At 40.7% G+C, this 24,592-nt stretch overlaps 3 protein-coding genes across 3 annotated transcripts; 1 reads left to right on the forward strand and 2 right to left on the reverse strand.

Annotated features, from left to right (window-relative positions):
- Positions 1-768: 768 nt before the first annotated feature.
- Positions 769-6,536, reverse strand: LOC105385016. The gene is made up of 4 exons (XM_011555320.3): positions 6,356-6,536; positions 5,354-5,812; positions 4,941-5,129; positions 769-2,320 (listed from the first exon to the last, which is right to left on the reverse strand). Exons 2-4 carry the CDS (start codon positions 5,793-5,795, stop codon positions 780-782), a joined length of 2,172 nt encoding a protein of 723 aa, XP_011553622.3. The 5' UTR covers positions 5,796-5,812; positions 6,356-6,536; the 3' UTR covers positions 769-779.
- A 2,150-nt stretch (positions 6,537-8,686) lies between these two features.
- LOC105385046 (xaa-Pro aminopeptidase ApepP) lies at positions 8,687-24,159 on the reverse strand. Its single transcript, XM_048623862.1, has 18 exons — positions 24,009-24,159; positions 23,618-23,694; positions 22,705-22,823; positions 21,723-21,894; positions 21,191-21,291; positions 20,522-20,657; positions 19,829-19,924; positions 19,455-19,531; positions 19,050-19,184; positions 18,561-18,635; positions 18,181-18,258; positions 17,619-17,749; positions 17,138-17,290; positions 16,562-16,691; positions 15,684-15,858; positions 15,188-15,279; positions 9,457-9,570; positions 8,687-8,899 (listed from the first exon to the last, which is right to left on the reverse strand). Exons 1-18 carry the CDS (start codon positions 24,041-24,043, stop codon positions 8,717-8,719), a joined length of 2,079 nt encoding a protein of 692 aa, XP_048479819.1. The 5' UTR covers positions 24,044-24,159; the 3' UTR covers positions 8,687-8,716.
- Positions 10,062-15,124, forward strand: LOC125489126. Its single transcript, XM_048623861.1, has 2 exons — positions 10,062-11,059; positions 15,016-15,124. Exons 1-2 carry the CDS (start codon positions 10,170-10,172, stop codon positions 15,026-15,028), a joined length of 903 nt encoding a protein of 300 aa, XP_048479818.1. The 5' UTR covers positions 10,062-10,169; the 3' UTR covers positions 15,029-15,124.
- Positions 24,160-24,592: the final 433 nt, after the last annotated feature.

Consider the following 24,592-nt stretch of genomic DNA (forward strand, 5'->3'; position numbering starts at 1 on the left):
GAAAACCTCACGAAACATCACGAGGGGGGAGGGGGGGTTGGTCCCAAACCTCACCAAATATCACCGGGGGAGGAAAAAAATGAGAAAATCGACCTCACGTGATTAATGGACGGCCCCCTAGACGGCCTGGTCAGCCGTTTCGGAGCATATCACAGACGATTCACACACACGTGAAACTTATAATACCCCTATTTTAGCCTATGAAAAACCTTTACCTACTTAGGTACTCAAGTTAAATTACTTACCATAGTCTTTCTTATTTATAGTGAAGTGAACTACACCTTTGGACCACAGTTGGGCAAAAACATATTTTTGGGTTGCAAATACTAGAAGAAAAGCCACAGTTTTATACATGACTATAACATAGGAATAGAGTTGTAAGACTGTAAGTGCCTGCCTAAATTTGCATTGTATGTAGACCTACGTTTTTATGCATGTTTTACGTTTCAGTTTTATTTTATAGGTAGCCAATAAATATAACTTCGATAGTAAAAAAACATTGAAAATTCGAATGAAATGAAAAGTTTATCATAAATAATACAATAATAACTGTAAGTACCTATACAGGTAGGCCTGACTACTGACTATTGAATGAAAATACGTGTCTGCTATTTTTCTATTCTCTAAAATATGGACTAAATATAATCATACCAAGGAAACTATAATAAGTACCCTATTATAATAATCGTTTCATCTTTGACAGAGCGTACCCAGTCAACATTTTATCACCCCTTTCTTAGGTCACAAGTAAAATAATAAACAACACTATATTGAATAAGTCACAGTTTATTTGTCTCCATACTGTTATTTTGAATACTTTTCTCTTTACAGTACTTGCATTCTGGTGTATCGAATATTGAGGAGCATACACGACAATAGTGCATTTTTGCTTTTTTGGGACCGTTAGAGTCAGTTATGGGTATTTTGAGATCATCCTCCACTTTTCTTTTATCTACATTGACATTCGCTTTTCTTTTAATACTTTTAACTTTGACTCTTATCTTATTCGTCATTTTTTTGTTAACTTTATCTGCATTTACTGTCTCATTGATTTTCTTGTTTGCTTTCGCTGTTTTAGATTTGTTGCTAAAATAATTGTTGTGTTCAGTAACCGACGCGGGTTGTTCTATGTCGGAATCTGCCTCAATTATTTTGTAAACAACTATACGCTCCCTTTTCTTTTCATTGTCATCAATTGTTATATCAGAATCATCGACAGCATATTCTGTTATCTTCTCTTCTTCATCATCTCGTTCATTTGTTTTTCCAATATTCATATTTTTATCTTTTTCAATGGAATCTTCAGTGACTGTCTTTTGTTTTTCACCTTCAAGATCGGATTCTGTTTTTGTGTCTGGAGCTAGAGGGTCATTATTTTCATCACCGTTTAAGTTTTCTTCACCATTTACCTGTTCATCGGTGAGGAACTTGATGTTAGTGTCAGATATTGTGTCTGGTTCCCGACTGGTAATGCTGCTGCTGTCAACTGCATCCATTTCAAAATTGTCGCTAGACGGATTCGAATACGGACACGCTATGTCAGCATCATTTTCAGAAACTTTAGGAAACCTTTTCAGTGGTGGCATTTCGTTCGGAACTTCTACTTCTTCTTCTTGTTTAGTTTCTGTATCTTTATTATCTTCATATTCTTCAAGATCCAGTTTAATTTTCTTTTTGTCGTTCGTTTTGATAGTAAAAATGATTTTCTTTGGCACAAGACTCCTTGTCTGCTTAATTAAGGACGACGAAGAAGGTTGTATTTTATATATGCCTTCTAGCATTGAAGCTTCAAATTTCTCCTCAATTTCTGATACTGGTTGTTTAGAGACATAGTCCACCATTGGGTCACAAGGAGCTGCGTCTTCTTCCAAAAATATACATTCTACTGGAGATAATAAGTCTACTTTTTCATTGATATCGTCGGATTTTGCAACTGGTATATCTAGGTTTTCTAGGTCTCTCAGTATATCTTCGTTTTTATCTGTAAACAGTTCATCTTCGGTGGCTGAGCTTTCAGAAAGTGATATTGTTTGTACTCTATTGATTTTAGTATCATTTTTGTTTGATTTTCGCGTATCACTATCATTAGAAGGGGTACTTTTGTTCACTTTCTTCTTAATATTTCCGAGGATGTTTTCTAAATATCTCTTTTTGGTGATTTTATTGCTTGATTTTGATCCTATTTCTTCAAGTTCCGAGATTAATTTAATTTCTGGTTTGAGTTCAGGCATTTTTGAAATTTTTGTACTGCTTTGTAAATTAGTAGGCTTTGCCTCTTGTTGAGTGGGCGCGGGCCGCCGTGGTCTGGGAAATATGGGATCTGCAAATCAAACGATAATGATATTATTCATTATATGTGTATAATTGTGTGTGTACAAATAAAGAATATTTTATCTATCTATCTATCTATATTTATTTTTTCAGTGGATGCTTAAGAACTAAACTGAATCAATTCAACTATTATCTGGTAATATAAATTATAAAATAATACATAGTAAACATATACCTAAATTAATTATGTTGGTTGGTTGCATACCAAAAGGTTGCCTAAGGGATCACTTTTAACAACAAATGCATCAATTGTATTATTCATATTCATCGCCAGTAAAGATATTCACTGCTCGATAGGCCTCCCCTCAACATCTGTTTTAGGTAGTTATGCTATTAATCTTTACTATAAGGCGCACACATAAAGAAACAATTTTAAAATGGCGACCGGATTCATTCTGTCTCGGCCTATTAGTCAAATGCCTTTCATACGCAGGTCAATACAGTACTAATTTATTTATTTATTTACACACGTACATTGTAACATAACAGGAACACAAAACCCAAATCGTTACAATATTAATTTAACATATAGCACTCACTTTCATACTTCTCTCTAACATTCCTTTACATACATTCATCAGCGAACTCATTCTATCCACAAATACATCACATTCTGGTGCTTCGGCGAGCAGGGAGCCGAGCAAGTGGAGCGCGCGCGCGACGGGCGAGCACCGGTACAGATTCGTGCGCGACGGCGGCACCGCAAACAACTTGTGGCTACGCGCCCTTAGGTACCTATCAGGTACAAACAATTTAATTGTTTTCTCAACAAGATCCATACAATCAATCTTGTTTCGGATAATGTTTAAGATGAACTTTACCAAAGCCAAATTCCTACGCAGCTCTATCGAAATGTAACCTAAATGTCCTTCCAGAAACCTAGTAGGGTACATAAACGGATAGTAAACGTGATTTTTCTTATATAAATATCTAAGAAATCGTTTCTGGACTTGCTCCAACATAAGGATATATTTATCTTCATGTGGAGACCAGACCACTGCGTTTGTTTCTAGGATGCTGCGCACCAGAGCCCCGTACAGGGCCTGCGTGGCCGCGGCCGTGAGCGGCGCCGCGTTGCGCAGCACAAAACCGAGTCGCTGGAAGGCAGCATTAGCCACCTTCATGACGTGAGGACGGAAGGTCAGTTGCGGGTCGAATATTACTCCGAGATCGCGCACCTCCGTCACTCGAGCGATGGGGTCTCCCCCTATCAGATACTGATGTTGCAATGGCGAAGGTGAGCGAGTGAAACTCATCATTTCGCATTTACTAAAATTAAAAAACAGTTTGTTATCGACGCTCCACCGAAGTACAGCGTCGATGTCATTTTGCAGTTTCAGGCAGTCGTCCGCAGATTTAATTACCCCAATGAGCTTCACATCATCAGCAAATAACAGCATTCTTGCGTTAGTGACAACATTAGGTAGGTCATTAATAAGGAGCAAAAATAAAAAAGGTCCTAAGTTCGATCCTTGACTTATTCCAGAAGGCGTTTGATAGGTATCTGAAATGTAAGGACCATATTTAACAAATTGTCTCCGGTCTCTAAGAAAGTTTGAAAAAAACTTTAACAGTCTGGGTACAAAGCCCATCTGACCAAGTTTCAGTAACATTACATCATTATCTACCCTATCGAACGCCTTCTGGAAATCCAGGTAAACAACATCTACTTGGTTGCCCGATTTGGCGTCGATCTCCTGTGATAGAATATCTACCAATGTAACTAAGTTGGTAGCCACGGAGCGTCGCGGCAAGAATGCGTGTTGAGTGCTGGTGACGTGAGGCAAACACTGGGGCAGGAGACGGTCGTAGAGAACCATCTCGAACACCTTCGCCATTGCACACAGTATCGCCACGGGTCTGTAGTTTTCCAGTTTTGCAGTTTTCTTGGTACCCTTTTTAGGTATTGGAGAAACTCTTGATTCCTTCCACACTGTTGGGTACTCACTCGTAGTTAAAATAAGGTTAAAAATAAATACAATGGGATCTGCTAGGTTTTCGAAGCAGCCTTTTATAATAAATGCAGGTACTGCGTCTGGCCCAGGTGACGTCTGACCTTTCAGTTTCTTCACGGCCTTGGTAACGTCACTGAGAGAGATGCCCGGCACATCCACGCAGGGCGCGTGCGGCGCGGTGTCGGCGCTGGCGGCGCGCGGGTCGAGCGCGGGCGGCTCCGGCAGGAACACGGACCGGAAGTGCTCGGCGAAGGCGGATGCGGCAGCCGGACCACTGTACTCGGTGACCCCACGGGTTACCTTTTGTTCTAATCCTCCACGAGTACGCAGGGAATTAACGTAGTTCCAAAACTGGGAAGGTTCCTTCCACAAATTATGCGATATATTCTGGCAGTAGATTTTGTGAGTTTCATTTATGTTTAGTTTTACAGTAATAGGAAAGATTCAGTTCTCACTTATGCAATATCCCCTATTTTCTTATTCTAATATCCCCTAGTTTCTTTATCTGTGTACGTTATACTTACCATTGTTTTTACCACAAGAGCCACAAGTAATGTATAAGTTGTAGTGACATATGGAATGGCAATGGCAAGTGGAACTTTTTCATTGCTCCCAAGTGTATAAGTAATAATTAATTGAACTACTTTTATTTACCTTCTTCATACTCAGGGTTGACGGGTGCCTCCCACCACACGGGGCTGGGGCAGGTCAGGATCTCCATCAGGTCCTCATCCGTCATCGAGTCCATGTCATCCGCTAAACGGAGCAACTCTTCAAAACTTGGCTCCGGAACCTTCTGTGGTGGCAGAGCAGGGTCTACTATGGGAATGTAGAAATTTGAATCTGGAATTGTGATGTTACTGGTTTGTAATAATAGAAAAAGTAGATAAGTAGGTTTACTTACAAATTTGCTGTGGCCATGACATATTTTAAGAGATTAAAATGGTTTTGAACCTTATGTATTTGAGATTAAACCCCCCAACAGGAATGTGAATGAAGATTTTCATGAAATAAAATTATAAGACCATAATTTTATGCTAACATGGATAAGTACTAAGTATGCTAACCTTTTCTTGGTGTTATAAGTTTCCTCTTATTCAATCTCTCTACAACTTTTAATTCATATTTTGGTTTCAAAACTACTTTCTTACTAAAAACTGTTCTTTTCTTTTTATTTGGATAATACTCCTTGGTAGTTTCTAAAACCTCTTTGCATTTTTTATTTTTGGGACTTTTAGGCAAAGGTTTTATACTTTCAGCCAATTTCTTTGGACTTTTTGGTGAATCGGCTCTGACATCTGGTTTAGGGCTACCATAAGTTTTAGCATCATCATTTTTATTGACTTGTAGATGTGGTGGGCTTGTTAGACTACGAGGGGTTAAGGGAAAGTGCACAAGCTTGTTGCGGATGCGCTTAGACTGTGCAGTCTTCTGCCTTGTCCGCATAGCTTCTTTCTTAGTAACCCTTTTAGAGGCCACTGCAGACATATCAGCTGATTTGGAAGCCATGATTACCAAGGTTTTGTCTGAAAGAGAAGAAATTTGGATTTGTTATGACTTTTTGAGGTTTTTCAACATCAAATAAATAAGTCTAATGAGTGTTACAAATATTTATAATTGATTATCATTATTACCATTGATGAAGTTGGCTAGGTTTTAATACCATTATTAATTCGTATAAGTATATAAGGTGTGCTTAAAAGATAGAGGTAACAGCAATAACACATTTGATTGGATGTAAGTAGGTACCTATATGTACAAACTTTGAATTTACATCTTGTTAAACATGCATCATGCCCCTACTGCATTTCGTATGTTACAGATGTATTTAAGTTACCAATGAAAATGAATCATTCAAACTATCACCACAGCATGAATGTAAGCACACAGGTAAGGAATACTAAAATTACACACATTATTAATTTAGCGAGTAAGAAGCATTATTTATTTAAAACTCCAATATACCTAAGCAGGTAGATAGATGACATGTAATGCAGTGTGTGGTAATGATAAATAATAGTACCTCAACTCTCCACAACAACGTAGAAATAGATAGACAATATAAATACCTGGCAATATGGTAAACACCGCTGATCACTCTCTTGAATATCGGGCCATTGACTTATCTAAACACAATCTTGACTGTTAAGTCGACTGGAAACTTTGTTTTCTAAAGAAATTACGAAATAGTCTTCTAAAACCACCTCAAGAAGGCCATCCACAAAATCAAAATGTGAGGGTAAAGCTAGCAGACACGGAATGAATATATTTGCGGAGTTAGAACCTTGTCACATTATGTATCGTGTATTTCAGCTATTTTACTCATAAAACGTTAATTAAAGTCGTCGTTTAAGATTCATAACATGAAATTAATATCATCTATCAGATACAGCTTATGGCTTAATGAGAATGATTGTTTTTACGACTAATTTTCTATTTGATTAGAAAATCTACTTTACGAACCATAGATTTCATCGAAAATTTTCATGCATTGCTGCTTTACCTGTGGATCCATAGACATCAATTTTAATACTCAAAATAATAACAAATTTTCCGTAGGTATTTGGAAAAAAAATATCAAATGAGCTGGTAATGGTATTTTTAGTCCCATTTGGACAAAATATGGATCAAATGACTAGTAATATCAACTCAAATGCCATAATATCCAACGATTAAATCCACCGTCGTTGTCAAGTTTGCATCAAAAACTCGGAACGCAGACGTTTCTCTGTTTGACGTTTGTCGTGTTATGTCAAAATTCACTTGAAAATCCAATTTTTCAGCCAAGTGTTTCGGGAAAAGTGATTAAATTTCCAAGTATTCATCATGCTGGCTATCCGTAACTTACTGAGGGTGACTCCTCAAGTCTCCAGGAATGTTGTGCAGCAGCGCAGCATGAGCGCCATCTCCACTCCTGCCAGGAACAAGGTTTCCAAGGGTGTAAGTATTTTTATCTATTCAAAAAATCCTAATTTAACTCCATTTAGATTCACCCTAAAGAGTTTCTGAAAAACATTTCGCTTTTCTACTTACTAAAGGAATTTTCAGGTGTTTCTTTTACATATTTTAGAGGATTTTTATTGTTTTGTTTATTACGTAATTTACTGCAAAAGTTAGGTTAGGTTCGATAAAGTTATGTTTAGTGACATTAACTTTAAATAAATTGCGGTATTGACCTTCCAAACTTATTGGGTTATGTTGGGTAGTTACTATAAAAATAAAAAGAAAATTATGTCTACCTAATAATGACTCTCTGATAGGGTCTAGTATGTATAAGCACTCTATTTTAGAGGAAATTTCTACTCAAGAAATGCTCCTCAAGCTAGATATCACCTGTTCCTTAGGCCAAACCCTAAATAGTCAGCAATAAACTGGAAAATCCTTTCTCATCCGTAAAGATAAATAAACCTTAGTCTAGCTTGATAATATTCTGTTTCTGCTACAACAGTTCATTATAGACATAGATAAGATATAAAAATATATAGTAAAATAGAATAGAATAGACATAGATAAACACCACTATATCGCGATTCGCTAAAATATGGCACTATAATTGGTGGAATTAAACAAGTATATCAACATCAATAACAAACCCATCTAGCGGTCTATCTAAACTTATACTTCTTCTTCTTATTGTGTTGAAGACAAACCAACAAAGTCCCTAAATAATACACGCCCAAAACTGGGCCACTAAACTTATACTAACATAAAGTTTTTTCGTGCAGGAGCTCCTGTTCCTGTCGGCAGCGATGGTGATCGGCTGGACGGCCATCCCCGCGTGGGTGCTCGTCAACATCAAGAACTACCGCAGCAAGGACTAAACTGTACCGTTGATATGTTATTGTAAAATCATAGTGAATTATGTTAGTGGCAAGCTTCAGTTTGTAAGTTTCTTTGATTAAATGTGATGGTTTAATCAGTATTGTGTTTTTATTATGATTTAGGTTTAATTCAAAGTTAGTTGCATTTAGTTAGTCATTTTACATACCATCATCCTTCTATCCGCCTCTTGTTAAAAAACGGAGTTATTAGCATAGACTAATATATTAGTTAGAATCAGAAGTACTTATGCTCGTTGGTTAGAATTAGGTATCCTATTCTTATTGGATTGATACTAACCTGCTTATTCATAGAAGAGTTATAGGATATTTTAGCTATTTGACAGAGAGGGGCAAAACAGTTAGTTATCTAAAATACCTTACAAATTTTCTATGAATAAGGTGATAAATGTTTTTATCTGCAAGTTTCAGAGATATCTAAACGCACTCAGAAATAAAACAAAAGTTATTGTGAATAGTTCATAAATTATATTTACAATTTTTATTGCAAGTAATAAAATCTTATTCGTAAAAAGTAGGTAGGTACTTGGTAGGTACCTACACCATTTAAACTTAACATTAACAACAGAATACCAATCACAAATGCCAAATCTAAAACCATAGACAAAGCGCGGCCAACAGCAGCAATGGCGTCGCCGTCAACAAGATGGCGGCGTTAGTTATTGGCGCACACTCTGACACCAGCCACTGGTAGTCCTCAGACAAGTTGCGGCTCTGCAGTATCGGGCCCAGCGTCGATAGGACGCGGGCGTGGTAGTCGTTCAGGTATTTTATCTGGAAAATTGAGGGAAATGTTAGTAGGTACTTAGTGGGCCAGTGAGGTTTGCTGCTCCAAACATAGCCAAGTCACCAAAGGCAGGAGCTTAACTCCAGAAGGATGGAATAGGTCTATACTAAAAGGATTGTTAATTAAATGATAGTAACTAAATGTTACCAGTGGTCGCTGGGTCACACAAAGAGCGGCCCAACCGGTAATATTTACTATCACTAACTACTAACACGATTTATTAAAATTGCACCTCCTTCGAGGCATACCTACAATTCGCGCTGAGCGGTGTTAATGTTCGGCCGCGCGAAAGCATATAATTCTAGCCTGATTGGAAATAACACCTATTTGGTAGATAACGATAAGATTCACAATAGTGAAGTGTAAGTAATAACTTACCAGGAAACACTACAAAAATGTCTATTACAAAAGTAGGAGTACTAAGAACTCATAGATTATATACTAACTATGTATAAGCGGAAATGGAAGAACTATTCACAGGGCGAGATAGCCTGTACGTCCGCCATTTTAATTATATATTTATTCTTAATCCACGATACTTTACCTCTTCATCAGTGAGTAGTGACACGTCCAGGCTGGAGGTCTGGTGCGGCGCCAGCGAGATCGTGTGGAACGCTACGGCGCCGCGACCCGCGAAGTCTCCTCGCATTTGGTCGGCCTGGAAGAAGTAGAGACATAAATGTCTAAAAATCAGAACCTACCTACTTAAACATTGACCCGCTGAGCGTCCAGCTACAGGATGGGTCAAAATGGCAACAAGTTACAGAGACCGGGAGCGGATTCTCTCGTAAAATACTTGATAAAAATGTAGACTGCTAATACTATTTTAATCTCTGTGGGGGTTTAAGTACCTGCACCTGGCTCCCTCGAGTGGAACCTTTGTGCATATCCCCAAGGTCGAAACTGCCTTAGCCTGCCTTCACATAACTAATCTAAATCTAGATAAGTATTGGGTTTCCTCACAATGTTTTCTTTCGTCATAGGAGCGATGGTAATGCATTGTTATGAAATTCCAAATGACTCATTTATTTTAAATTCTAAAAAGGATACTCCTGGATCATAAAAATATGTTTCTTTGGATTTGTTCCCTGTATTTTATGTTTAATGATATGTATGTGCATTCGTCATTGTATACGCACCTACCTTCATACACTTGTGTGGGCAGTAATAAACCAGCTTTGATCCGGAACGGTTGTTTTTATTAAACACCTCAGTGGCGCCGAGGAGCAGTTCAAAGTACCCTACTTTCAAATTATCATGGCTTTTCAAGTGAACATTAGCCCTTTTGATCATAAATGTGATGATTGGACTATTTTCAACGGACGTTTGAAGCAGTTATTTAAAGTTAATAAGATAACGGAAAGTGAACAAAGTGCAGTTCTTCTAACCTATCTTTCGGAGGAGTCATTTCGCTTGGCGCGTAACCTCGCGTACCCGAGTGAGCTTGAAACGTTGGCTTACAAAGATGTGGTTTTATTACTCGACAAACACTTCGCCCCAAGTAAACCATCGTATGCTGACAAGGCGAAATTCTACTCGGCTACAAGAAGTCCAGGCGAAAAGTTGAACGAATGGGCGGCGCGGCTTAGAGGGTTGGCCGCAAATTGCAACTTTTTGACTGCCTTGGACACAATATTGCTGGATCGATTTGTTCTGGGCTTGGGCATAGGGCCTGAGCGGGACAAGCTTTTCGAGCAGGACCCAGCCACGTTGACCTTGTCAAAGGCGATAGACTTGGCGGAGCAGGCGGGCGGCGCGCGGCTCGCGAGGAGTGTGGGCGCAGGGTTGAGCGACATGCCTCTGAAGGAGGAGGCACTGTACTACGGCAGCAGAGGAGGCCAGGCCGGCGGGTCTGGCGAGCACCGGCGCCACGCGGCGCGGGCCCCCGGGCGCGGCGACCACGCGCACGCGCACGGGGACGTCAGCGGTGTATCTCGTTGTGCGGTATGTGGCATGAAAAATCATGCAACCGAAAAGTGTCGTTTCAAATCGTACAAGTGCCAAGGATGTGGGCTAAAAGGCCATTTAAAAAAAATGTGCAAAAATAAAGTGCGGTTAAATAATATTGCAGATGAATCTGTGCCGACGGCAAGTGATCTGAGTAACAGTGACTCGGAATGCGAGGAATGTAAATTATTTAATTTACGGTATGTACATCATAAACCATTGTTAGTATCTGTTTGTATTAATTCGGTTACATTAGATATGGAGCTAGATTCGGGGTCGGGAATGTCAGTTATGTCTGAGAAGTTATATCTCGAGCGATTTTCAAGGCTACCTATAAAAAAGTGTAATATTAGAATGTGTTTGTATGATGGGCATAAAATAACACCACTAGGTTTTCTAGAAGTGAGGGTTACATACAATGGTCAAGATAAGTTGATTAAATTTTTTGTAATCAAGAATGGGGGCCCTCCATTGTTAGGCCGAGATTTCATGTCTGAATTTGGTGTTGTGCTCACCTCCTTGAATCATAATAGTGTGATACCATTATCTACAGATGTCGACGGTTTATTAAATTCATTCAGCGCCTTATGGGAAGACGAGCTGGGTAAATTTAATCAATTTAAGGTAGACCTACACATGAAAGAAGGTTCAATTCCAAAATTTTTCAAGCCTCGACCGTTGCCTTTCGCGTTGAAAGATAAAGTGGAATCGGAATTGAAAAGACTAGTAGATAATGGTATACTGATACCGTTAAGGTACTCCAAATACGGTACTCCTATAGTGCCAGTGGTAAAATCCAACGGGGAGATAAGAATATGCGGCGATTTCGCATTAACTATCAATAACGATTTGTATATAGATAAATACCCACTGCCTCGAATTGAGGAAATATTCGCTATACTGGGAGGTGGGCAACAATACACAAAACTTGATTTAAAACAAGCCTATAGCCAACTGGAGCTGTCCGAGGACTCTCAGGAGCTCACCACGATCAGTACAACGAAAGGGTTGTATAAATATTCGCGCCTAGTGTACGGGCTGGCCAACGCGCCGGCGATATTCCAACGTACCATAGAATCTGTCCTCGCGGGCATCGACGGGGTTTGCGTTTTCATCGACGATATCGCAGTCACGGGGCCAACAAGGCAAATTCATTTAGAACGGCTCGAATTGGTATTAAAAAGGTTACAGGAGGCCGGTCTTAAGTTGAAAAAGAATAAGTGCGAATTTTTCCAGGACAGTATAACGTACTTGGGCTATGTAATAGATAAATACGGCTTACATAAGTGTCCAACAAAAGTACAGGCCGTTATTAATGCTCCAAAACCTAAAGATGTCACCGAAGTTAAGAGGTTTCTAGGAATGGTAAATTATTACCGTACCTTTATACCTAATGCATCAATGGTGTTGAGCCCGCTGCATGAGTTGCTGCGGGCCGGCGCGGCCTGGGAGTGGGGCGCGCGACAACAACAAGCGTTCGAGTTAGCTAAACGAGAGTTAGCATCAGATAGGGTGTTAGCTCATTTCGATCCGGAGGCGCAGGTGCTACTGTCGGTAGACGCAGGGCCGGAAGGGCTCGGGGCCGTGTTGTCACAGCTCTGTAAGGACGGAGTAGAACGACCTTTGGCCTTTGGTTCTAGGTCTTTGTCATCTAATGAAAGAAATTACAGCCAAATACAAAAAGAGGCTACGGCAATAATATTCGGCATTAAACGTTTTCATCAGTACTTGTACGGTAGACAGGAACCTTTTATTTTAAAAACCGATCACAAGCCGTTGTTATCGATATTCGGCAAGAAAAACGGCATTTCGGTGATGGCAGCATCTCGACTGCAACGGTACGCAGTATTCCTGTCTGCATACAATTATACGATACAATACATCTCAAGCGAAAATAATAGTGTAGCTGATTACTTTTCACGAGCTCCAATTTCCGGTTCGGAAATGAAAAATAAAGACGAAGTTAGTGACTTACGATTTATTCAATTATTTAACGTAAACGTTGCGCCAGTTACGTTCTCGGCAATTCAGAAAGCAACGGAGTCCGACTCGGTCTTAAAAACAGTGTGTAGGTATATGAAATTAGGTTGGCCGAGGAAAATAAACTGTAATTTAATTAGACCCTATTTTCATTGTAAATCTGAATTGGAGATAGTGCAGGGATGTTTATTGCGCGGGCACCGGGTTGTTGTACCTTCAGAACATAGGAATCAATTATTGAACGAATTGCACAAAGGTCACATGGGCATGGTTAAGACAAAAGCCTTAGCTAGGGCAAAAATGTGGTGGCCGGGCATTGACACCGACATCGAACAGCTGATCAGCGCGTGCGCCTCGTGCTGTGCGCTGCGCCCCGCCCCCCCGCGCGCCCCGCCGGCGCCCTGGCCGCGACCCGCCGCTCCCTGGGAGCGAATTCATATAGACTAGTGTTGCCACGAATAGTGAATTGGCCGAATACCGAATACCGAATATTCGGCGACGCTGCCGGCCGAAGCGCCGAATATTCGGCCGCCGAATATTCGGCGCTACAACCTGTTTTTTTTTGTTCCGAGAACTGCTTTGAAGAAGTCGAAGATTATATTAGAAATGCTAATTATCAGGAGTCAGATGCTGTGGCAAACGAGTTGAATTTTTATTTGATAATAGTTCCCCTATATCGGATGGCCGATCCTTACAAGTGGTGGTCAGCAAACAAAAAACAGTACCCGAACCTTTTGAAATTTGCAAAAACTTATCTTTCTTCACCTGGAAGTAGCGTCTATAGTGAGAGGTTATTTTCTGAGGATGGTTACAATGAAAAGCGCAATCGTGGGCTACCAAAAAATGCTGAAATGCTCGTTTTTATACAGCACAACTTACTACTGATTAACTTTAAGTACTAAAATGTTGTGATTTGGAAATAAATACACAATTTTGATTAAAATAACAAGTCATTTTTACATGATTTACTATTCGGTATTCGGCCCGAATAGTACGCACTATTCGGCCGAATACCGAATACTGAAAAAACTGGCCGAATAGGCCGAATACCGAATAGTTGCCGAATATTCGTGGCATCTCTAATATAGACTATATGACAGTTACGCAAAAGAACTATCTGATCGTGGTGGACGCCTACAGTAAATGGGTAGAATGTATATTAATGGATAATAGCACTAGTAGTAATGCCTTAATAGTTAAATTAAAATACCTATTCACAACTTTTGGCCTGCCAAAAATAATCGTATCAGATAACGATGTTAAAATAAATTCTGATGAATTTAAGGCATTTTGCAAAAACAATGGGGTGGAGCACGTAACATCACCGATATACCACCCGTGCAGTAACGGTTTAGCTGAAAATTCAGTAAAAACATGCAAGAAAATGATCAAATCAATTATAATAAACAATATTGTAAATTCTAAGACCTTGAATGAAAAACTGAATGATTATTTGTTTGAATTTCGAAACACAATACACTGTACAACCGGTTACACGCCGGCCTATTTAATGTTTGGGCGAAATTTGCGAACTAAACTCGACCTTATTCTACCACCGAATAAGGTGGAATCTTCTGTAAGTCAGGAACCGAATAAACATATTTGTAAGCGTAGTTTTAATATTGGTGATTTAGTTTGGGCTAGATGGTTCATCAACAGAAAGCCAATGTGGTGTAAGGGAGTAATCAAAGACAGGCTTGGTAACAGAATGTTTTCTGTATATTTCATTGATTTCAACGAGTGTGAAAGACGGCATATTGATCAGCTGATTAAACGTTCCAACGGTGAACTTGCACCTGTTACTGAGTCCCCGCACTCTCACCAGCAACTATCTTACCCAACGGGAACATCATTCTTCCCTAGTGGAAATAGATCGGAGACTATTTTAGAGGTAGAAAATAATAGTAGGGAGGAGGAAGGACAGCCCGAGCACATTGTGACGTCGAGCGCAGAGCCGAGCGTGCCCGATAGCGGGACCAGCGCCGCGGTGACGTCACCGCCGGCTGGGGCACCGGCGGCTGCTGACAATGAGCTCGCGCCCACTGAGCCTGAATCCTATTCAAGTAGATTAAGACCTAGAAATAAGATTGTTAATTATAAGATTTAATTGTTTAATTGATAGTTGTAGAAAGTTCTTTAGATGTACCTAAACAAACTTATTTTCCTTGTCCTCCAGGTTTTCGAAATAAGGCCGTAGGAGATGATATGTATGTGCATTCGTCATTGTATACGCACCTACCTTCATACACTTGTGTGGGCAGTAATAAACCAGCTTTGATCCGGAACGGTTGTTTTTATTAAACACCTCATTTAAACAGAGTGCTAGTAAAGGCAGAGTTGTTACTTACATAGATATGCTCTACATCCTTGTTCATCTCAATGGAAACCATAAGGTCCTCGTGTCTGATGCCGTACTCGCCCACCTCGTAGTAGCCAGGCTCTGAGGACAATATCTTAGTGTAGAATTTATTATCATGTCTGGGTCTGGGGAAAATAAACCTATGGCTATTCCTTCCAGTGACAAATTCTAGTTCAGTTGTAGTTCTTATTTGGAAACGGCACGCTAAGTAGATTTTATCATCAGCAATCAGCCACTGCGCCACTGTCTTCGCTCTTCCACACACACAACCCATTACACCCTCTAAATAACTTCATTGTATAGCCATTTTAGTACACGTAAGTACAACAAATTAACACCGACACTAATTTATACCAGAAAAAATGTAGGTCAGGGTCCCGTAATTTTCAGGTAGCAACAATTGGGAAATTACCTAATCGCAGTTAGATTAGGTTGGTTCATTCAGTAGGGCATTGGTAAGCATTTGATTGTTAAAATATCCTTACCATTACTATAAACCATGCCCGGCTGCACCCCCGGGTCGTCTCTAGGGGCTGCATTAATCCGGTTGGGTCCCTCGTGCACGTTGAGGAAGTGCCCCACGCCGTGGCCGGTGCCGTGCGCGTAGTCCAGCCCGCGCCGCCAGAGGTGGACTCGGGCGAAGGATTCTACTGCTGTGCCCTGGAGGAAGAGTAATAATAGTACCTAACGCTTATTTTTAACGATAAGGCCGCCCTTATTGTATTATAGATTTTAAGTCATAAATGTTATTTTAAGTTTTTTATGTACAATAAAGTTATACTATTACTACTTATTTAAGTAAACACAAAAAAAGGAAAGTTAATAGTAATAACAATATGGCCTAAGATTAACTTAATCAGTAGGCTTTTATATTGTTAAACTATGTAGTAGCATAGAATAACGAGTACTAGTATGTAGGTACTTGTTATTCTATGGTAGTAGGTACTGGCCCCTATTTCAAGCTCGCGCCGCCAGAGATGGAGGATTCCACTGCTGGAGTGCGAGGGTATAGGAGTTAGAGGTAGATAGCTTGAAGTGTGGTAGTAGCTCACAGTTGCGAAAAAGAAGACGGGGTGACACTGGGTTATAGTTATATCAATAAGTGAATTAATGTACGACACTTCGAGGCAATATAGAGAAGAATTAAGAAACGATGATACCTACACGGGGGAGCTTATTTTACACCTTTAGCCTTCAAGGTGGACTATATATGCACTGTTACCTATCTACCTGTTAGCCACCCAAGCACACTCCAGAAAATCTGTAGAAAACCTAGATTTGCTAATACTTCCCGGAGACACCACGGAGATCCCAGGGTTTATGATGGTCCAAATACCTACATAACTAAGTTAATAAAACTCACAGTCAACCCCCTCGGAAACACGGCGGTGGCGAGCATGATCTGTCCCTTCAGCACCAGCGTGAACGCGAGACGTTGTTGTTCCGTGGGGGTCGCCAGGTGCCGCGTGCGGGTTATGTCGGTGGTGCCTTGTCTGGAATAATAGAGTAGAGTCAATAAATTCAACAAAAGAAGGTGTCTTGCTCGCTGAAGGCCTACGTAGCCCAGCTTAAAGACGTGACAAAGAGTTCCAACAATCACAGCTCCGTATTTATGAGGAGGTGCGATTTAATGACGTTTATCTACGTCGATAAGGTACCCGTGCAGCAGCAGCTGAAATACCTACAAAGTTTCGGAGAGCTGTCATGCAAACGTTATTGTTAACGGAACGAGATAGTAGAGTCGTGGTTAGAGCAACGCTAGATTGACCATAATGGTCACACTTAACGGTCAGAGTCGACAAAAACCTTCAACCAAGGTGTCCTGCCGGTGATGACGCACATAGAAACGTACTGGTACACCGATTTAAGGTGTCTCCTCTGAAGCATCATCCAAATCTCAACGCGAATTAGGTACCTACAATTCTGAATCACTGCTCACTTATACTGTCCCCCAGAGTCCACCAACAGCATGTCATCAGGTTTAATAACAGTCTGCTCGCCCTCCCGAGACGGCTTGTAGTGTATGATGGCTCCGTTGGCGCCCGCGCCCACGATCGTCGCGAATGATGGGCCCATGTAGTCGGACTCCTCTCTGGATTAAGAGAAACTGGTGAATATTTTGTTAATTATATCAAGGGTTTGTTTTGCTCTTTCTTATCTGACTCCTTTTTTTATTTGCACACCTTTTTATTGGTTTTCCTGCAAGTACCTCCTGCAGGTTGGATGATAGAATATATATGATTACCTCTACATTTATGGTCCTTCGAGCCGGATATGAACCAGCGGCACATTCATCTATACGGCAAGGATGCTACGAATTCTAATCTAATAAATACAACATCCACTTTAAAGCCGGCAAATTTACCAAGACAGAAAGGTGCTTTTATACCGTAAGTAACCGTCACAATCACAATACATACGCCCTCATCTCATCCAGCTTGTCGGACAGCTCCACCTCAGTGACCTGGACCCCGGCCCTGACTTGGGTCTCCGCCCAGCGCAGCGCGCGCACCACCGCCACGCCGTCCTTGATGTGGGCTGTTGTGAAACCCTGGGGAGAGGTTTGTTTTTAGCATTAAGTCCACACTTTGTAGGTACTCCTATTTTTTAATGTTACAAGTATGCTGTCGTGAAACCCTGGGGAGGAAGTTGCTTTTAGCATTAAGTCCACTCTTTGTAGGTAAGGCTCTTATTTTGTAATGTTTACAATAATTAAATTAAGATAAAATGACTAAGACCTACAACCAATCCTGCACTGAAAGGAGACCGTGAACGGACTCGTGATGCGTTGTTGTGATGATGAAATAGTAAAGGAGGTAGGTACGGGTTGGTAGCGTATTCTATGGAAGTGTGGGATTTCTGTCTATAAGTGGCGCCCTCTAGGGAAAAGTATCATGAAGAAAATTTTGAAAACAAACTTTTTTCCAATACCTATATACCTATATACTATGAACTATGATAAGTACCAAATTGTACTTTTACCTCGAGTTCAACTTCGTTCTTGACAATTTTCATGAGCGCGACTGGTGAAATCGTAGCTTCCGTCTTGATTTTCCCATCCTGTAAATTAATGAACACACTCATTAATAAATTGCGATTAAAACATTGTTAATGTTATATTTGTGCAATATAGAATTAAATAGGCCTAAAACCCTTCCTTCATTGGAAGGAGACCCGTGCCCCAGCAGTGGGGACGTAATGAGTCGTGATGATGAGAATTATACAAATTAAATTATGTTTATTCTTTGGTAGATTTACTCAAATAAGAAAATGGGCAAGAGTTTTCTACACCTGTGACACTGTAATCTACTTATCGCTACATCTGGATTGACAAATTATTTTAGAGATAAAAAAAAACATACGTGTTCGGCGGCAATGAAAATCTCATGGCTGCTGTCCTTTGATAACCAAATAGTGCTGCCCTCTGCCAGCGTACCCTGCATACAGAAACAAATATTTACTTATTTCATAATTTCTAAGTAACCAAAAATATTTTTTTTACTAATAATCCTCATATCATCGCATCATCATAATCAGCCAATAATCATCCACTGCTGGACATATAGGCCTCTCCCAAGGAGCGCCACAACACTCGGACCTCGGTCTTCCTTATCCAGCCACACATCATGCAAGCTGAAGTGGCAGTAGGCTGTTCATATCTGCTGAAGAACCGATTACCGTTGGAATAGACGAGTTCTCGAGTGGAGACCACGATCAGGCAAACGCAGCGTGGGACGCCTTCCTGCCCGCTGGACTGAAGACCTTAGCCGGTAGTGGCTGGATTAGAATAACTTAAATATACAGTGTTATACATATAAAAAGGTTATAGCTACAAGAGTATTTCTACTCACAGTGTAAACATCCAAGTACTCAAACACGTCTCTATACGGGCGCACTAGCACACTAACGCCCTCTGTGGCCAGGTGTTGAACCACGTCCAGGGCCAGCTCGCCTTGTCCCCAGAACAGAATTACGTTGTCTGTGGTCTGCAAATAAAAAAAGGTATGATGTATGATTAAATTTTATAAGGGTTGTTTTAGTTTTCTTCTACAGTCTACGTATTTTTGTACAGACCGGCCAAACGAACGCCACCGAACGGGTTTCGTTGACCTTTGTTGCTGCAATCTGCCCTGTATTGTGTATGATAAATATCCATCGTTCGGCGCTCTTTGGGCGTTGGTTGGGCCGGTCTGTACGCAGCTTAAGGCGAAGCGAAGCTTGCGGGAACAGCTAGTAGATAGCGAAAGATAACTTACAATATCCACTCGTATGATGAGATACGCGAAGAATACTGGATTGTAGGGAATATCCGAGCCACGGAGATTCAAAGTGTCTGGAATCAAGAGATAAAAGGTAAAAAACCCATACAAAGATCTTGAAAATTTCTGTCAAAAACAATGGTAAGTATTAAGTATATTCACCACTAGCGCTTACACTTTCATAAACTTCTGTTTTAATATGGTAGAATCCTAACTAACTAATATTATAAATGCTGTAACTGTAGTAACTGTGTCTGTCTGTCTGATACTCTGTGACGCCAAAACTAGGTCTGGACCCCTGAGAAAGAACATAGCCTATTTTTTGTCCCGGAATTCCCACGGGAAAACTTTTTAAGGCAAAGGTAACTTACACGCGACTTCGTCCAGTGCAGTTATCACCAAGGCTTTGGCTCCTTTGTCTCTGATCTGTGACACCAAATCCGATATTTTCTCACTTGCTCGCCTTCCTGTTAATAAATATAGATAGTTACTACTTATAAATATACCTATACAGGGTGTTGCAAAAAGGGTATACTAAGCCGAAACCTACATGTGCAGCATGGTATATCTAAGCCCGACCCGAAACTGAAATCAGAATTTGGAAATTCGCGAAAAAAAAATTTATTTTCCATAGAAACTTTGTTGGTCACGTGACTTTTACTATAGAAAAAAAAATCGCGAATTTTAGTTTCGGGCATAGATATAACATGCTGCACATGTAGGTTTCGGCTTAGTATACCAATTTTGCAACACCCTGTATAGTTTATAATAACACATTTTGGGTCCAAAATAACCCTTAAATGATCACATTCAACTTTAAAGAATAATACAAAAGCATAAGGGCACACGACTCACAATCAGTAATCGACCTTTTGTAGGAGAAAATAGTACGTACCTACTTACCTACTCAGTGCAATAGTGACTTATAGAGCAACGCAATCGTCATAAGTACAAGTCGTCCAAAAATAGTAAGTAGGTACTTTATATGTAAATCAGTCCGAATATCTGTCAGTTATGTGCGGGCACCCTAAACCAATTCAAATCGACTTAATCGACTATCTCACCAGTATACTCAACCCCCAGAGGCAGTAGTGGGTAGTTGGGTCTCGGTGGAGGGGGGTCGTCGATGTTAGTTCTCGCCACGTCCACCAGGTTCGCTGGCGTCGCTGTCAGAGTTATCTGGCTCTTGGCTAGAGTAGCCTGGAACAAGAAATAAAATCATGACAGATCAGCTCGTTGCGTATCGTCAACTGTCACTGTCAAAATATACTTAAGGCAAAGTTAGTTCCAAAAGTGACATTTGTTTTTTCCATATGTTAGGTGGAATTTCTCCAAACGCTCAACGTATTTAGTAGCCTGTCATACGTCTGTCAGTTAGTACAAAATGTATTTAAAATTTGATTTAAATACGTTTAGCGTTTGGTAAAAGTGACCCTTCGTGTAGATTCAAAAATAGTATCGAATCCGGTGCTCGCTGCACAGACATGATAATGGCAAAAGTATAGGCCATAGATTTTTAGCCACCAGAATAAATATAATTGAAAACCACGTCATAAGGCGTGTGGAAGGTCACTCTATATGACGAAAAACGAAGTTTCGGAGCTGCGCGAACTACGACTCTACGACGCACGACGATCACGTTTACTGTTAGTTTTACGTCAGTATAAAGTGACCCTCCTGGTCCATTGCGGGTTGCTTTACTAGTTATTTACGAGGAGTCTTAAATAACTGACCTCCAGACTAGTCCACTCGGTCCGGGTGTAGGTGGAGGGGTCGATCCCCACCACCGACCCGGCGGGGAGAGTCGACAGCCATTGCGGGATGGTAGCGTTCACTGCGGAGAACAGAATATGTAAAGAGATAGTTAGTCTGCTAATGCTACTTCTGCAACGGAATTAGTAGTAACATCCTTTGGTGAAGGATTAAATCGTGGTGGTGAAACCTGCATATTTGTACACACTCACGCCTTGTACTAATGTACTCCCTTGCGGGGTAGGCAGAGGTGCATATTTGTAATTTGTCAAATATAGCAAAAGCCCACAGACGTAGAACCCTATAAAGTTTAATTGACAGATCCTTATGCCTGGTTTTCCCTTGAAAACTAACAAATGACCATCAAATGACAAATAACATGTATGGATTTGACATAGATTTGACAGCTGTCATAGGGCTTATGCTAAATTTAACAAAGCAGAGTAGATTTGTTACCTTTGCATCTCCATAACAAGCTGTAAAAGTTGCCAAATGACTTGTCTTCCCCCTCACCTTGCTTCATGAGCGTCCACAGCTGCTGGTCCACTTGTATCTCAAACTGCGTGTAGTAGCGGCCGTCGGTCCAGACCAGAGCCTCGGATGACGTCACCACCGCCGTCCCGGATGAGCCGGACAGGCCGGAGATCCACTCGCGGCGGGCGTCCGAGGGGGCTATGTAGGTTGACTGGAAGAGAGGGTGGTTGTTACAATTTAAGAGGGTTTTGTGTATAGGAAAGAAGGCTTCTAAGTGACGTAGTATCATCTGTGAACAGCGACTATTGCTGAATGTGAATCTCGCGGCGAGCGTTCGAGGGGGCTATGTAGGTTGACTGGAAGAGAGGTTGGTTGTTAGGTTAGGGTTTATAGGAAAGGATCTTTTCAAGTGACGTAGTACCTATCACCGAATTTGTCGGTGGTGGTAAGGTATACGGTCAGTCGGTCGCAGCATGGGCAAACAGCGACTATTGCTGAATGTGACTCCACTTTGGCGCTATGCAGGTTGACTGGATACGGTTTGGGAGGGTTGAAAAGTGGAAAGGTTTAGGTAATAAGGAGGCTCTTTGGGTAATGTGTCGACGGTTCATTATACAGGGTATAAAAAACAGGCAAGATGGCGCAGAGAGAGGCCTTTGTTCAACACCATCTTCTCTTCTTCAGCGTATATCAGTATACTGCTGGACATAAGCTTAGGCCTCGCAAAAGCACGCTACTGGATGCGCTTTACACCGCTTGAATGCCGATCTTTACTAAAGATCCCGCATCCAATCTTTACTAGCTACATTTTGCAAGTCGTCAACCCACAGGGCTATTAACTGGGTTTGATTTGAATGAATGAATTGCATGAATGAGTTACTCTGTATCACGGAATACGCCGCGCCTACTGGGGGACGCTCAGTTTTTAAGGATGAAGAAAACACAATCAAGGATAGATTGGCAAGGTTCCAAGGCAAGTCGACACCCCCACAGGGCTACCATGATGTGATGATAAACTTACCTGATGAGCATCAGCCGTGGGTATGACGTAAGCGTCGATGTTGTTGACACTCATGACGTCACGCAGTGCCATCAGACGCTTCGCACTTTCCGCATTGTCGAGACGAGATGTTGGTAGAGCTGGGAGAACATGAGTATAATTAATGCAGGTTTTACTATACAGCTGGAATAACAAACTTAGGTTGGAGGTGGTTATTACCTATTGGGTGGAGGTTTGTTAGAAATTGTTGAGAGAGAGAGAGAGAAGTGGTGGTAGCTCGACTGACTGACGACTGACCCGACTGGGTAACCCTGATTACACCTACCGAGTAGAGTGCCGAGACGGTATCCTCAGCCGAGCACTCGTTCAATTGGTAAGATACGAGTAGTAGTAGTGACGGCTGAGGATACTGTCTCGCCACTCTATTCAGTAGGTGTAATCAGAGGCCTCCACTGAAATACCAGCGCGGTGTCCTTGGCTGTGGCCAAGGGCGCTGCAATAGCTGAGTGGACGTCTTTTTGGCGGACAGCAAATTTATACATAACTTCTGTATTATGGTGTATAATTAAGTATGATTGCTGCCATTGTCAAATAAAGTTTTATCTTTCTTTCTTTCTTTATCTTTAGGTGTAAGAGCCCGCTTCTCGCCACAGAGATGCGGGCAAACATTTCTGTCTTGTCATCAACCACTGGTACCAATTAGTCCTTTGGAGGAAACCTGAAAATTCTAGATATATGTAACCGCAGTAGCTGCCTTGCCTATCAGTCCAGCGGACAATGGCCCAAGTTCAGGAAGATCATGAGGGGACAGGTCTAAGGGCCTGACAGGATGGTACATTATAGTATAATATAATGTAAAGTATAATAAACTGTAAGTATAATGATTATACAGTAGATCATTAGGTAGTTATAAAATGATTGTTTATTTACGTACCATAACCAGCTTCAGACCAGCCATAGTACGAGTAGCTAGAGTCGGGGATGTGAGCTACTAGCGAGGCTGGTAGGACGCTGAAAAATGCATTAGAAATGTTAGTTGGCGACTTAAATTAACTGAAAAATACTACTGTTCGTACAGTTCGTAGGGTAGGCATAGTTTTATTGTTGCACCAAATTTTCCCCAGTGCTATTTCGTTAGAATGTAATAGGGATTGTGCCTGTTGCCATCTCTAATTAAATAGATATCAATATTACGAAACATTGAAGGCCCCAGAATAATATCCTGGGTTTAAGAAAAAAAAGTACCATTCGAGAATCGCAGGTCCATGATAATGATAATGACCTAAGTATAGGAATATCCATAGAATTTTAATTTATTTACTTACCATAATAACAGAAAATGCTCCCAAAACACAGCCATACTTTCGGAGGGAATTATTTGACTAAAAAGCAAATAGGTAGATTAGATACCGCCAATTTAATTGATTATTTAAATTATCCAATATTACTTATTGATAATATCATAATGATAATGCGATAACTTTATTTCCCTTTTTATCTAACTCATTGTGAGAATAAAAGTATGATTGTAGTATTACCGATAGCTATAGCTAGGAGCTACCTCAGTATTGTAGAAAGCGTATTTAAAATTCAAATAAGTTTATATAAGGTCTATTGCTATCACCCTTTGGCGCATTCAGACTGACAGCATCGATGTACTTTGCAAGGACAAATGTGAATGTCGAACTAAAAATTTTGTCAGTGGAAACTATAGGTGGCGACTATTCCGCGCCATAAAAATTACATTTACCTTACACTACCTACTCGACTGGTGCAAAAAGTAGGTACCTAAATATAAGTACATAGCAGGCAGCTGGAAAATTCTATCTATCTGTCTGCCATCTTTAAGTCTGGGACAGGATAATATCAATTATCAAAAGATGGCCATGATAATTATTATGTATTATCA

This window comes from Plutella xylostella, chromosome 11 (genome assembly GCF_932276165.1).
Source record: "Plutella xylostella chromosome 11, ilPluXylo3.1, whole genome shotgun sequence".
Classification (NCBI taxonomy): Eukaryota; Metazoa; Arthropoda; class Insecta; order Lepidoptera; family Plutellidae; genus Plutella; species Plutella xylostella.